We start from the raw sequence: 15,975 nt of genomic DNA on the forward strand, positions 1-15,975 counted from the left end.
CACCAGACAATATGCCACACAAAAGACGCAGGCAAGGCGGAGGGAAGCCAGATCAAACGGCGGGCCAACACACACAACACAAACACTCAAGAGGTGGGCCCATAAATGGTCCAGGGATCTATAGCGTGTTACAGTTTTAGCCAGAAGAGAAGCACAGGGAATAACAAAAAGCATAGAAATAAATGTCAAAATTTCGAGGATCGTAAATAAACAGACAGAGCAGACAGAGAGCGCGGGGACCACCGCAGAACGATGGCCGTAAATTACACAGCACATTCTCTCCCTGTCTGTAACGAATCGAAAGCAAAGCAAAGCAAAGGAACAGCTAAAGAGCGACAGTAAAAACACCGCTGGATGTCATCATCAGTGTGGCGCGATTCGATCCTTGTCCCGACCGCATTAATTGCTAAGAAACATTCTCTGGCCCGTCGTTGTTGTCGCATTTAATGAACATTTAATTGCAGCCCACATGTGCGCCAAGCAATGCTGCCCCCAAAGAGAGCTGACTGAGCTGTGGCCGGGACATGGACACATGGACGCGGTGGTGGCGGTTTCGAGTACGGATTGCAGGCGGTTGCTGTGTCGTTCGCCGTCCGGTTGCACAAATTGAAAACAAAGTGTTATTGTCCAACGGACAGCGGTGACAAGGAGACAAACGAGCTTACAGTAGCTGCCAGAACACACTGTTATGGCCATGACAAAGCCAACCTGAACGAGCTGCCAGCACATCTAGCAACCCACAACGATGATGAAAATGATGTTGATGACAATCACGCCCGACAATGACGATGATGTGGCTGTTGTCTGCAATGCCATTTTGCCAATATAAAGTTGCGATTCATCAGAATATTTGAGATTCACATGCCCAAGTAGAGAGAGCCCCCAGATCGCGGCAAAGCGCACCAAATGAGGGTTCCCTCTGCCGCCTCGCAGCCCGTAGGGAGAAAGGTGCCGGCTGCTGCGCAAAAAATGGCAACAGCCAGCAGCAGCGGTTTGCGCAGATTGTAAATGGTGTCCCATGAACGCCTTTATGTGCAATACGTAATAAACATAATATACATGTGTACCACTCACCCTTTATGCAATTATTTACACTTTTAAACACACAATTATAATATAAACTTACACCCACGCGTTGCTGCTGCTTATCGAAATGCGACTATCGATATCGATAAATCAGTGCTGCACAGCATCAACTGATCAGCTGATTGAACTTTTTTTATTTGCAAATCAACAAAAATATGTAAACAAGATAAAATAAATGCAATTCTATGGCTGCTTTTTCCTTCTTTGCTTGCTGTATCCGCCACACTCTAATCTAGCTTGCTGCTGCGTAAAAGATTCTGCCTCAGGATCATCTGAAGAGTCCCTGCGGGGTCAGTAAAATGGTTGACAGCAAATGACAACTGCAGCAAAAATCTACTCACTGCACTTCAGAGAAATCACTTAGATCGCCATAATCTATGGGTCGATGGCACAGGCAGCATTTGTTGTTCGACTCACTGAAACACGCCGGGCAGTACACACCTTTGCAGCCCTGGGTGGCGCAATCTATGCGGGTGGAGCTGCAGGACACAGGAGGAAAGTCGGAACAAAGGAGGGATAAATATTGAACAAACTACTAACGAGCTCAAGGACTTGGCGCAAATAATGCAGACATCACCACTCATGGCACCCAGCAGACAGGCACAACAGCAGCACCTGCAGGCGAAAGTCCAATTAGATGTGGAAATCGATTTGATTCGAATCTCACCGATTCACCTTGCCCCTCAGCCAGTTGAGGCAAGTGATGTGCCCTTCGTGATCCTGGTACATGAAGGCAGCTCGTACCTGTCGACGTGCGAACTTGAATACGCTTATGCGCTCAGTCAAGATCTTATTGTGCAGATAGAGCGCTCTCTCATGGTCTCTCTCGGGGTAGAAGCAGCGCATAATCGCATGACGAAGGCGCAGAAAGTACGGCTCCGTCAGCAGAACCAGCCAGGAGATCAAACAGAGTCCCAGGATCTCAGCATATCTCCAATAGTTCGGCTCCACGGGCAGTGGCAGACAGTGGCTCGTGTCCAAGACAGTTTTCTGGGTGAGTGGCCGAAAGCCATTGGAAATTCCTCTCATTATATCAGCCACAAATCCTCCTCCTTTAATCTGCAGATCGATGTAGGCAGGCACCTCCAGTCCTGACTCCTGATGGCCATAGTACGACATGGTGGCCAGCAGCCAGAAGAGGCTGTAGTCCAAAAAGCAAATGGAGAACAGCTGCAGGGAGGTGAAAATCATGAAAAATGAGTTGCCCACAATATCCAGACACTCGGAGGAGGTGAGGCGCGGACTGGTGAGCTGTAATTAGAGGAGTATCTATTGAGATTTCCTTAAAAAAGGATCTGCTGTGGCTCAACCTTAATGTACTTTCTTCTTTCAAGTCGTTTCAGCGGCAACAGCAGCTCGTCTCCGTGCTGCTCCCTGGTCCTCTCGATGGCATAAATGGATTCAGTTAAATAAACATTCCGATACTCCAGACTGTGCATGTAGCGGACATAGAAGTAGATGGCCCTGGAGGGGATACAGCTTAACGAATGGATCTTGGATATTTAAGGGTTCGAGCTCTTGCCTACTTAATAAACACAGCCACAATCAAGATGTAGCAGAGCAGATCCAGCCAGCCGAACATGAACATCAATGGCTTCAATCGCTTGTTGATATCCTGGACAATCTCTTCGCCCACCTCCGAGAGATCCCGCGAGGAATTGGTGTTGAAATGGAAGTCGTGTTCAAATGCGATTTTAACATCAAACATTTCCCTGATGTGGCCCACAAACAAATGGTACTCTGATGGAAGAAACAATGAAATATTTAGATTATAATGAAGATTCTACCCACGCTCCATGACCTTGTCCAGCAGCTCCCACTGTACATCCCAGAAGCCAGTGCAAAAGACGTCGATTATCTTTGCCGGATAGCACAGGGCCAGAAACACTTGGGTCACATGACAGATGGGCTTGAAGACACCCAATTTCTCCTGGCACTTGCTCATGGCACTAAGGGCAGCCTGTTTGCAGCGTGCCCACGGTGTGTCCATCTCCTCGTTGCACATGTCCACAATGGATTCCAGCCAGGCCAAGCAGTTCTTGAGGGTTCCAACTGCAAAGGGGAGAGGTGTGCAAAGTGCAAAAAGAGAATCTGGAGGGCCAAACTCCACTCACTCACTGATGATGAGCAGGTACTCTTGGATGCGCAGCAGAGTCTCCAGAACTTGCTTCAGCACTCGACGCACCTCGTCCAACATCAGTTCTATGGCCATTTTGATGGACTTTGCTGGTTCCATTACTACATCCAGCATTTGGCCCAGAGCCTGTCGCAGCAGCTCTTGCCCACAGGCCATGCTGCGCAACATCACCTTCAGATTGGCGAGGATATTGGCAGTCGGCCCAATGGCCGCCAGGAAGAAGGCCAGAGCTATCAGAAAAGCGCGTCCGCGGGAGCTGCACAAGGAGGGAATGGCCAGAGTCAGTATGCACCTGGGAAGAGGAGGAATCAGGGATTAGATGGGACTATCTGCTTGCTGCCACACTCACCTGACGGGACGCCCATAGAAGAGAACAATTAAGAGCAATGCCAGGCCCACAACTGTCAGCCAACGTGCGTTCAGGTCTTGCCTTCTTAGCGCCGGATGCCATTCATACCACACGAGTGTTAAAACTAAGCCACAAATATAGCCACATAGAACAATAGGCACAACAACTTTAAATGTCCACACGGCGTGTCTAGTTTCCATTTTGAAACATGGATTTCGATGTTCTATTTGATATTACTAGCTAGTTAGGACTTAGTTACATGGGGGGGAATGGATTTTGACAATTTGTTGCTTGTCAACCGGTAGTTACAGCATTGTATGGGCATTTGTATACCCTATTTCCATAAATGAATATTAAAATTTAATTTTGCTCATATTTTATTCGTAATGTCGTTATCCCAACATCGCACGTTGACCATCCCTAGAAGCTTGTCATTGACAAGCTTACCAGCACTCAAAGCATCAAAGCAATAGTTCACTGCTATGGCACTGAATTCAGCACATGTCTTATAGTTGTCTCGCTCTAGCATGAGATGTGGCCAACACAAAGCTAGCTGCTGGTTGAGCTGCCCGCCCAATTTGAAATGAAAACCACTTTTCGTTTCTCTTTCGTTCGCTTTTCGCTTCACTTTTTATTTCAATCAACACTCCTCCTCACTCACTCGTTCCACTCTCAGCCTCAGTTCCTTTACAAATGTCTCGTACCTTAATTTTTGAATTAATAAACGTGTGTGCCATGTTTACTTATTTTTGTTGGGAATTCTTTGATATTTGAGGGGGGAGGGAGGGATTTTTCAAACAGCGCGAATGCGTCTTTTAGTGTAACGAACTTTAGTTTTTGTCATTTAGTTTAGTTTCTCCCGGTTACTCTCTGTTCTCTCTTATGTTCTGTATTCTTTTCCTTCCTCATTTCTTGTGCAGCAAAAATACAACGTTGCAGTCCGGAATTCATTTCTCGATTTTGTTACGGGCTTCTTAACACTAGGGGGGTACTGCTTGCTCCATCCAAAGGGAAGCCATCAATCAGGTTGATCTGACCTGATGGATCCCCTTGGTTAGAGTCCCATTTTTAGGCGATAGTTTCATATGGGGAGAGGGGTTTATGGGGTGTATGTATATGTATGCAATAATACTTTCTCCTCGCTTAAAATCTATATAAATATATAGGTATACATATATTTATGTAGGTATGTATATATATCGAGTATCAACGGGCCGAGGGTAAGTTGGTAAGTACTGGATATACAATATATGTAACATAGGCAACCTATTACCCATATTAGTTAGTGTATTTGATACTTTGCAAGGTAATTGAATTACGTTTACGTTTACGTTTAAGAATTCTCAATTAGGCTTCAATTTTTCATTTATGTATAACTCAGTCTAGCACCCCTAGAGATTGAACTTGGATAAAAGGATCGATCGACACTCGGCTCTCGACTTTATCAATATACAAATTGGAGTTGTTAATCTTGAATGTATAATCATTAACTATACACACATTTACGCATATGTATTGTATGTATATATTCTGTATGTAGTTATTTGTATACTGTATAATATAATTACATATGTAGATATATATTTATGGGGGCCGTAATCGACCTAATGCTTGGACTAAAAAAATGTTCCCATAACTAAAAGGATTTTAAACACAAATTGAACACGAAACAATTTCCTTGGAATCTAAAGTGCACTTAAACGCAATTTACATATGTATCTCCCAATCGATCGATTGAAATAAATCGTATACACTTGGCCCTGGCATTTTGATCCATAACGATGAGAGAAATGATCAATTATACCACCACATGGATGTGTTTTTGTTTATGTTTTTATATTCATCTAAACTTCTAATGGTTCTCTAGGCACTTTTTCTATCTGATAGTAGATCTTCGGTTTTTTATCGTTTTTAGTTTCATTTTGTTTTCTGGTTGCATTACAAAAATTACCAAAAATATATAAACGATCTACAAATGAGATGGTACAGTGCGTTTCGAGACTGTAATTGAGTAAGCTACCATTTGAATAAGGACACCAATTGAATGCCAGAGATATCAAAGTCAAGTCACCTTCGCATTGACTCCATTGAATCATCGAACAAAAGTAGACAAATATCGGTTGGGGAATCGCTAATTGTCGGCAATCTCAGAGTTATGGGTAAGCTCAATTATCGCGATATAATCAAATCATTTTGGCATTATCTTCTGCTGTGGAAACGCACTGTATCTGGATACAAAAAGAGAGCTAAAAAACGAATTCTCATATGGTTTAGTAGCAATTGATTATGGAAAAATGTGTGTGTATTTTTTGGGTTGTTCTTTCCTCCTCTCATTGATCTCGCTTCTCACTTATGTTCCTCCTTTTTACTTGGTTTTTGTTTTTAGGTACTGCAGCACAAAAATAGGGATAAAATAAAGATTTTGGTAGTTCGTTTTGTGGTTTGTAATATTTTTTACATTTGGGTGTGGAAACCTATGGTTATATTCTTAAGATTGGAAATCTCTCTCGCCATCGCTTGCACTTTCTTTTTATTGCTTTTCCGTGGTAGGGGAATCAAGTGAGAAGGGGGTGTGGGGGTGCATGGGGGATTATCGCTCACCAACCAAAGTTCTTCCAGGGTAAGGGTTGAGTGGGGGTTTATGATTTTTGTTGCCAATTATTGTAACCAAAATTAACCGAAATAAAAACAAATTTTGTTGTAATTTTTGTTGTTTTTGAAAATGTTTTTTTGTATTTTTGCTTTAATTTTTGTTTTGTTTTTTTAATGATACGTTTTTTTCGCTTGTTTTTCTTTCATCTGTTTCGCTTTTGACCAATACCAATGTACTGTATGAATAATATATATATTTTATAATATATAATATATCATTGAATTTCTTCTGCTGCTTCTTCTATTTATATATTTTTTATATATATAGTTTTAGGTGTATATATAATTTGTTTAAATATTTATTTTACACTTTCTCTCTCGCACTATTCTAGTCGCGTTCTTTCTATGACAATTTGCAATAGTCTATACAATTTTATGTTCTTCATATTCTCAATATATTTATATGTATATATATTTCCATCTGTAGTTTGCTTTTCTTTTCTTTTAGTTTAATTTAATTAATTGTATACTTATGTAAGTGTGTGTGTGTTTATGTGTGTGGTTTTTGCATTTTGCTTTTGTTTTTGTTTTAAATTTAATTTACTTAATGTTAGCAAAAATAATTTACTTACAAGTTAGAAACAGATTTAGGTTTAGATTTAGTTTATGTATATCGATTGCTGCTGCTGCTAAGCCGCTGCCACGCCCACATATTTGTAATTGTATGCGGGCGATATGTATGTACAAAATGTATTTTTTGCTTTCTTTCAACTTCTGCTAGTACATCATCATCATCATCTTCATCATCATCATCATCTCTTAATAGCTACTAAATCAAGGATGATTCTAATTAATATAAGGTGTTGGTGTGTGGCTGTGTGTATGGTTGTGTGTTTTTTGTTTGTGAGGGGGGCGTGGTCTAGTAATAGTAGTGGGCGTAACTTAGACTCTTACAAAAATTGAACTAATACGCGCGAGTTTTAGAAACTTTTCTCTCTCTTTCTCTTCTTCGAAACAAAAAGAACATTCATTTAGGGTCATCTTACATAGATACATCATACATTATACGTTTTACATCATAGTACATCTATCTTTTAGGGGTCGCTACAATCCACCTCTGGCTTCTCTGCTTTTCCAATCGTTTCGTTTCGTTAAGTTTTAATTTAATTTAAAATTCAATTTTTATACCTGTTTTGCATAGTTTTTTTGTTTTCTCTTAAACTTTTCAAGCTAATTTCCGCTTCTATCTCCTTAACCCTCCAACCAAAAACAAGAACAGAAAAACCTTGTGGTGTTCGTGCAACAAAATATTAATTCTCGAAAATCATAATCAAATGTTACTTTCAAACATTTTTTTGTTTCAAAAGCACAAAAAAAATCAAAGCCAAATGGTAATTTCCACTAAATTTGTTGCGTTACAATTTATGTAAATCATAAATGTATGATATATACATATGTTTATGTATAAATATATATATTTTGTTGCTTCACATATAGATCCATGTCTATATATTGTTTTTTTTTGTGTTCATGTTTTGTGTGGATTTTTCAGCTTTTTTTGTAGTTTTTTTTTTTTTTTTTTTTTTTTTTTTTTTTTTTTTAAATAGAGGTTGTTGCTCAAGTCTTATACGTTTCTTTATAGGGCAAATAAGCAATTACAGAAAATCATAATTGTACAAAAAAATCCAGAGTGGAGAAAACAAACGAAAAATGTTACAAAATGTTTAAACAATTAGGCATAATAATGACAATGATAAATAATGATAATTAGCATAGGATTATACACATGTATATTTATATTTATATATATAATATAATTTAACAAGAAAGTGTAGCATCAGTGCGCCCCACTGTAGTGTGTCTGGGCGGCACTGGCCACTAATCCTCTCTGTTTTAGCGGGTTTTGCGGGCCTTCTGATGTGTGTGTTTGTGTGTTTTGTTGTTGTTGGATTTCCCATATATATAGTGGTATAGTGTGTGGGGTTTACAATAGTTACGATTCTATACACAAATGTACAAATAAATCAACGAACTCTTCAGATACGCGTACATATACATATGGAGATATAAATATTACTATATTACAGTTTCGACACACATTTTCCTAGTACATTTTTCCACGAAAATTCAATTACAGCTCTTCATCTGCTCGCATCCTTTTCTTGTATCAAATTTGACCGCTTGCCTGCTCGCCCTCTCCACTTCGCTTTTGCAACCTTCTGTTTCAATCCAGCCCCAGCCCCAGCCCCAGGGATTTCGATCTATATCTCAATCTGATGCTAGTTCGGTAATTCATTTAAATTGTGACTAACTACGCACTAAAAAATTATTACAAGGTATACTAAATTCTAGGCAAATCTTAGGGGAAGGGGCCGACTGTGTTGCGGTTGCGGTTGCTGCTGCGTTGTGGGGGGAGGGGTAGCGGCATGTGACAGAATATATATGCTATATATTGTATATAAATATTTAATTTAAGCTTCGAATCGAATTGAATTTACTTAACATTAGATTACTTTAGGTTTAGCTTTAGGTTTAACTTTAGTTTTAGTTTTAGCTTTAGTTATTTATATTAGTATTCTCTGCCCTAAGCACAATCAAAACGATCAACGATCGACGATCGACAAACGATAAACAGAAACAGAAACGGAAACAGAAATTGGGTTCTAATTAGCACTAGAGACATCATTATCTTTATCTTTATATTCTCCCCCATCATCATCATCATCGTCGTCGCTCTTCCTGCTGACGCTTTGCCTTTGCTTTGCACTAAATTTCATCTAAATTAGAATTGAATTTCTCATTGCTACAACTAAACATGGGTTTACAATCGCATCCGCATCCTTACTTGGACGCCGTCTTTTTTGTTGGCGACGTCCCCGTTGTTCTCGCCTCCTGCTGTTGCTGTTGCCGGCTACCCGGCGCACTCACAGGCGAACTGCGTCGCGCCGTTGGTGAGCTGTTTGCGGATGAAACGGAGTGGGCGGCGGCCACAGCCAGACTTATGCTGCTGCCGCTCGAGCAGGATATGGTGGTGGCTCCCGCCGACGACGATGATGTCGACGCTGAGGAGGAGGCGGATGAGGAGGTTGAGTCGCCGTAGCTCAGCTTGCGCATATTCTCTATGGCCTCGGACCAGTGGATGGCATAGCCTTCGGGATCGTCCAAGTAGTAGGTGCGACTCGGCTGTAAAATATTTAGAATGAGAATGGAGATTAGTCAGACGCTCACATTGGAAACCAAATGCACCCACTGGCAGTGCCCCTGCCCCGAGTAGTTTTCTCGCTTTTATCTGTGTTGCGTGTGCAGTTTTCAATGCCGCATTTAATTTGTTTTCATCGCCAACACGTGTCGGAGTCGTAAACCGCCGTTCGAATGGCTTTTTTTTAGTGGGCGTGTGAATGGGGCTGTGACGTCACCACACAGTCGGCGCATGGTTCAACAAACTTGTCGAATTGCATGCTTCCGGGGTCGGTCTCTGGCCCACTTATATAGTTTCTCCCCATTTGTATCCCCAACTTACCGTATGGACAAAGAAGATTTTAAAGTTCTTGTATTCGGCTCGCAGCTCTGGACTCCAGCGGATCTCGCCCTTCTTGATCATCTGCACGGGATCGATGTAGATGAGGCGGGGTCCAGTCGTTAGCAGGAGCATTCGCTTGCGGGCAAACAGACCCTTGCGCTTGTTCACGAATCCCTTCTTGAGGATCACCTCACCGTCGGCAAACACGTGCCACTTGTCAGTCTTCTGCTGCTCCAGACGCTGCAGCTTCTCGGCATCGCTCAAGTCAAAGGAATCTACACAAAAGATGACAGATTAGAACGCCGTTCGAGAAGGGAGTGACAGTAGATTGGACTTACTCTTGGCTGTGGAACGTTTGGCGGGCATGGCCACGCTGCTTCCCACTCCCAGCTCGGCGCTGAGCAGGCGGGTGATTTGGCGCTCATCGAGTCCTGGCTCCAGGTCTCCGGGCACACTGTAGCTGGAGCGGAAGTCCTCGTCCAGGCTGACGCCGGGCAGGTAGGGGTAGATGGGAGGAGGAGTCTGTTGGCGGAGTGTTTCCCAGTTGACGCCGGCGAAGAAGGGATGGGCACGGATGCTGTCGTAGTAGCCGAACTCATCCTGGGCACCGAGGCGGTCGCGGGGCTCGATCTTGAGCAGCTTCCTGACTAGATCCTCGGCATCCTTGTCAAAGCCCTGGGGGAAGTCGACGGCACAGTCGAGGATCTCCTTGAAGATGACATAATCGTTGCTGCCACGGAAGGGCGGCAGGCCCGAGATCATTTGGTAGATGATGCAGCCCAATGCCCACAGATCGGCGGCGGGCGTGATGGGGCCGTTCTGCAGAACCTCCGGCGACACATACTGGGCGGTGCCCACGAAGCTGCCCTTGCGACGCCGCGCATAGCGACGCTGGCGATGTCGTGGCGAGTCCATCTCATCGGCGGTGTGCTGCTGATCATCATCGCCATCATCCAGCTCCGAATCCTTGTCGTAATACTCCTCGTCATCGTAGTCCAGCTTGTCGCTGTCCTCGTCATCGTCGTCCGAGTTGCCTCGCCGCGTCTCCGCACAGTGCTCGGAGGCAAAGGCACGCTCGCGCGGTGTCATCACCTTGGCCGAGCCAAAGTCGGCGATCAGTGTGTGCATGTCCTCGTCGAGAAGGATGTTTTCGGGCTTGAGGTCGCGGTGGACGACGTTGCGGCGGTGCATGTGCTCGCAGGCGAGCAGCAGCTCGGCGGCATAGTGACGGGTGCAGGCCACATCGAAGCTGCCCACGCGGTTGATGTACGGCAGGAGGTCGCCCTTGCGGGCGTATGTCATCACAAAGTAGAGGGAGCGCTGGTCTTGGAACGTGCACGAGAGATTCACGAAGCCGGGCACACTGGTCATCATGTGCATCACCTCGCGCTCCCGCTTAATGTAGTCCTGTTTGCGCTCCCGCAGGATCAGGCGCTTCTCGCAGACTTTAACTGGAAGAGGAAAGGAGAGGGGGAGAGTGGGAAATTAGTTTCAATCCGTAGATAACGGTAACGGAAACAGCTGTTCGTTTCAATGTCAGACAATCATCGGAGCGGGCACCGGCTCTTGGCAACACAACCACAAAAAACAAAACAAAAGCAAGAACAACTGCAATGTGGAACATTAAATAATTCAAATTAAAAATGCGACAAATAAGCACACAGAACACAAAATGTACGCGTGAGAATAATAAAACCGCACACACGCAGACACACTCATACACACACCCCACACAGAGCGGCCATAGAAAAAGAAAAAGTTCGAGTACAGGCGACAGAATTGTCAAAGTCCATTTGGATACAAGTCAAAGGAGATATAAGTCCACTCCCTTTGCCATTTCGTTGGTGACGCTTTTGTTGGATGGTCCTCTTCATCTATCTACAAGTGTTGCTATCCCTGTCTATCGCTTGCTGTGATTTATTGAAATGAATGAAGCCGCCGCCGCAGCAGCAGCGGAGAGCGAGATTGTAACATGGCCACAGAGACAGCCCAACCGAAGAGAGGGAGCAGAGTATGAGAGACTGGAGCTAGGTACGGAAAAAGGAGAAGAAGGAATTTTGCTCAAATTGCTAAATTAACAGAGAAGTCTCGCGTCTGGCGGGCAAACGAAAGCGAGCGCGCTTGGGAACTTGTTTCTGAGCGGATCTCCGCCTGTTCCCCCTTCATACACTTCCCTTCGACAAAGAAGAGAGGGAGCCATAACTGAAGAAATTCTAAACTGGTTGTTGAACTGAAATGCGAGAGAAGCAGCGCTCCGCACATACAACACAGGGATCCGTTCGGCATTGAAACCATATGAAGAGAAAGGGAGCAGGAGATATGATGTGATACAGTTTTAGGCTTGAGCTTTGGCACTCCGCCCGCCCGCTCTTTGTGCCTGGGGTTAACGGTTCTCCAGAGTTATGACCGCTTATCAGTAGTTTCTTTACTGTTCCGCCCCTTCTTCTCTTCTCTTCCCGTTTCGTTTTTTTTGCGGTCAAGCAGTGGTGTTTTCCCCTTTTGCTTTTTGTTCCAGCGGTCAAGCTGGTCATTTTAACGTTTTGCAATACACTTCCCCGTTTTGATTGACAATTCCCCCCCACCAAACCAAGCAGGGGAAAAAGTGAAAAACAAAGCTAAAAATAATAAATTAGAATCAACTACTATAGTATCTGCCCACACATAGTATATAGAGGTGCGGTCCCCCTACAAATTCACAATCACAAATCTATAGGCAAAAATAAATTTAAAGATAATTTTTGCATTTTTTTCCTCTTCTTGGTGTGTGTGTTGTTATTGCCGTTTTCTCTCTATCAAGATCAAAACAAAACGATCTGCCAACAACTATTCCCCCGAGGGAAGGAGATAGCAATAGAAAAAGAGGAGGAAAAAAGAAAAATAGAATCGGAATCTAGTCTAAAAAACATCGGGGGGCGATAAGTCGTCGTTGTAGTCGCTGTAGTCGTCGGTCGAGTGGCAACAAAATAAACACGAAAGAGGAAAAACAAAATACAGCAATTAAAAGATTAACAAAATAGAAACGAAAAATCGAAAAAAGCGAAAACGTTTTTTATGCGTTTTAAATTTCCCAATAGAAACACAGAAACAACAATAAAAGTGCGTAAAAATAAAATTGACCTTCAAAAAGTTGTTGCGCAAAAAAAGAGGCTTCTATGGGTGGGAGAATCGGATAATCTTGTAGATCTGATTGTGCTTTTGAATCGGAGTGCAGTGGAATTGGAACACGCTCAAGCAGCGTGTATTCTTCGTTTACCGTTCTTTATTTTGTTGCGCGCCTGTTTGTGAATGTTTGGCCTTTTTCTCCGTTTTAATTGAAAAAGTCACATTATTTATTTTAATTTTTTGCGCGCCATTTGCGGAGCTTGGCTTGCTCGGTGTTTTATTTTCTGATATTCGGTGCGGTTCGCTTTTTCTTTTATTTTCGTTGGTTAGGTTTAACGGCCTCAGTGATAAGCATAGCCTTGAACTTGGCCACACTGCTTGCAGCATGTGTGCACCAGCAACAGCAACCACACAAGCAGCACCGAAAGTAAACACACATAAATAAATAGCAAGCAGAGCAGAAACACCAAGTTGGGGGGCTCCAGCTGCAGATGGGAGCGAAAGAGTCGGCGACAGAGCAAGCAAAGCGCCGTCTAAGCATAAATATTTGTCCAAAGCTCCCTCTGCAAAAAGCTCCCTCTATCTACAGATCGGCTTTCGGGTCTACCCTTTGTTTTGCATTCGTCTGGCGGCAACAGCAATGTAAGCGTTGAAAAATTTCCATTGAAAACACGGTGCAAGCAGTTCTCCAACAGATATTAGAAGTTCTGGTAAAACGCGCCAAAATGCGCACAGAATGCAGTCCATCCACACTGCAACTTGTTGCTGCAACACGCGCGCGGTTGCTGTCCCCAGGAATGCAGCTCAACGGGTTTTCAGAATGGCCAACAGAGTGGTGCGGGGAGAGGGGGATGCTGAGAGAGACTGACTGCAATGGTTTGTTGTGGCCATAAAAACATCCAACAAGTCGATAAAGCAGGGGTCTTTAGTTCTAAATATAGAACCAAATAAAGAGACTTCTGCTTGCTTACTGGAGGACAATGACCAAAAATGAGGCAAATAGATAAACTGTACTCATTGCACGAATGGAAAGAAGGAATAGAAAAAAATGCAAGCAAAGCTAGAGCTTAGCTGAGTGAGGATCGCTGTAAACAGTGTCAGCGAGAGAGAGAGAGAGTTGTAAAGCCTTAAGCTCAAGTCTAGCTCAATTAGGCGCAAGGCCGTTCTGCACTCTCAAGGAGAAGAGAGAGGTGTTTGAACTGTAATCTGCAGCGAAGAGAGTGCAGCACAGAAACCGAAGAGAGAGAGAGAGAGCGAGATCATTAGGAGCGCAAGGAAATGGATCACTTGAAGGGGAGACTATTTTTAGGTTAGAATTAGCTGGAAGCTAAACGCGATTGTTGCCCCTTGTGTGAAAGGGAAATACGACCGCCAGGTGAGAACGATCCCAAATGCAGCCCACACACATTATCAGATGTGTCTGCGAAGGCGTTTGCCGGCATCTTTGTTGTCTCCGTTTCTGCCTGTCTGGTGTCATAAATCTGACAAAAATGTGTCACAAATGAATCTTCTGCTTCGTGTTCCTTTGCCAATTCCACTTCCAATTTCAATTTCATTAATTGGCAAACGCGCAACCCGCTCTCAATGACGTAACGCTGGGCGCCTGGTTCGCTGGAACCTCATTTGAATATTTGCACAAAAAGCAGAAAAAGAAATACAGAAATAGAGAGAGAGGGAGAATGAAGCAGAGAGGCCAAAATGCGACCAGGGGGACATCCAATAAATATACACAAACACACACACACAGGTAAGAACTGGAGTATCAGAGAGAGAGAGAGAGAGAGAGAGCAAAGAGCCTGCGAGTGATTTCCGCGTGTGCGACTGACTGTGTGTGTGTGTGTCATAATCATTTTGTTTTTGGGAGTTTCGTTTTTCCTTTTTTATTGCTGCTGCTCCTCTACCCCCTCTCTCATTTTTGACCAAGTTTATTGCCCTTTGGAGTCAGCGGGGGTGTACAGTGGGGCCACTGGCGACATATTGACTGCACGCAAAGGATTTTGAATATAACTGTTAACACACACACAAACACAGAAAGAGAAGATAGAGAACGACAAAGTGACAGAGCGAAAGAGAGAGAGAGAGAGAGAGGCAGCCCAAATGTGGGACAGCAGTTTCGCAGTGTGCGTGTGCAATAAAAGAAATACAGTGGCACCGAAAAAAACATTGTCAGGCCTGTGGGACACACATCTAATGCTGCTGCTCGCGACTTCCTGGCGCTATTTAATTTGCTCATAAAGCGTCGTCAGGCGGCACAGCCGCTCCGTGGAAATGTCCTTGGCACGTGCACTAGCAAGCCACCCACTTACCACCCATCTATGTACCTCACCACCCTCCTCCTCTTCTACTACCTTTGCAGCTGCTGCAGCCATAAAAAAACAAGGGAGCACGGAACGCAAGGTGCAAAAAATAAGGGAACAAAATTATGAATCAGCCAAAGATAAAAGCCAAAAGCTTAAAGGATTCGGGTTGAATGACCCAATTCCGGGGCCCATATCATGTTACTACAAGTACCGTACCCCCCCTGAGAGGAGGGGAGGAGGAGGCAGACTATTTCAGTTGAATACCCTGCTGGTGCTGCCCTCAGCCAGCTGCGACTGCGCAGCAGCAGCTGCTGTCCAAAAATAAATGTGTAATTAAAAATAAAACATACAGAAAAGAAACGAAACGAAAAGGAAAGGAAAAAAGAGCAGGGGCCAAGAGGCGCTGTTATAAAGGTAAATGAAAAGAAAATACAACAAGAAACAGAAAGACTGACAGTCCAACCCCCTCCTGAAGGGAGACTCGAGACAAGAATCGACACGAGAAAAAAGGCGAAACGAGTTCGAGAGAGTTCAGTGGCCCAACAGAGGAGGTGGAGGTGTGTGCCCCAAACCCAACCCCTAAGGGGTACTTCAAAAATATTTAAATTCACATTAAAACCAGCATGAACAGCAACTGGTGCTAATTTTCTAGACACCACTGTAAAGAGCAACCAGTTCAAAGTGTAAACTCTGCGTGGGTGCACAGCAGTCTAACTGTATCGCACTCGCTCTCGCGCTGCGGCTAGAAATTCCAGGAACTCACTGAAGCAGAGCAGCTGCTGCTGCTTGCTCTTCTCTATTTTGTATCAGTCTCTTTCTCTCTCTCTTTGTTAAGCCAGTGACGTCTGCGCCAAGGATTATCTGCGCTTTGTAAGCAGCATCAAACAGA

At 43.8% G+C, this 15,975-nt stretch overlaps 2 protein-coding genes across 4 annotated transcripts in view; both read right to left on the minus strand.

Annotated features, from left to right (window-relative positions):
• LOC117892906 (breast cancer anti-estrogen resistance protein 1) overlaps positions 1-15,975 on the minus strand; it is a 66,748-nt gene that overhangs the window by 39,498 nt on the left and 11,275 nt on the right. For all 3 annotated transcript variants that reach the window (XM_034799210.1, XM_034799212.1, XM_034799211.1), the window contains exons 4-6: positions 10,023-11,135; positions 9,685-9,959; positions 9,063-9,347 (exon numbers count right to left, since the gene is read on the minus strand). In XM_034799210.1, the coding sequence (XP_034655101.1) occupies positions 9,063-9,347; positions 9,685-9,959; positions 10,023-11,135 (1,673 nt within the window). The remainder of the gene's footprint in view (positions 1-9,062; positions 9,348-9,684; positions 9,960-10,022; positions 11,136-15,975) is intronic.
• Positions 1,263-3,811, minus strand: LOC117892909 (DC-STAMP domain-containing protein 2). Its single transcript, XM_034799220.1, has 9 exons — positions 3,573-3,811; positions 3,205-3,515; positions 2,878-3,138; positions 2,613-2,826; positions 2,397-2,550; positions 1,754-2,337; positions 1,627-1,701; positions 1,428-1,565; positions 1,263-1,369 (listed from the first exon to the last, which is right to left on the minus strand). The coding sequence occupies exons 1-9, from the start codon at positions 3,770-3,772 to the stop codon at positions 1,270-1,272; spliced, it is 2,037 nt and encodes a 678-aa protein (XP_034655111.1). The 5' UTR covers positions 3,773-3,811; the 3' UTR covers positions 1,263-1,269.

This window comes from Drosophila subobscura, chromosome J, assembly GCF_008121235.1.
Source record: "Drosophila subobscura isolate 14011-0131.10 chromosome J, UCBerk_Dsub_1.0, whole genome shotgun sequence".
In the NCBI taxonomy this organism is placed as follows: Eukaryota; Metazoa; Arthropoda; class Insecta; order Diptera; family Drosophilidae; genus Drosophila; species Drosophila subobscura.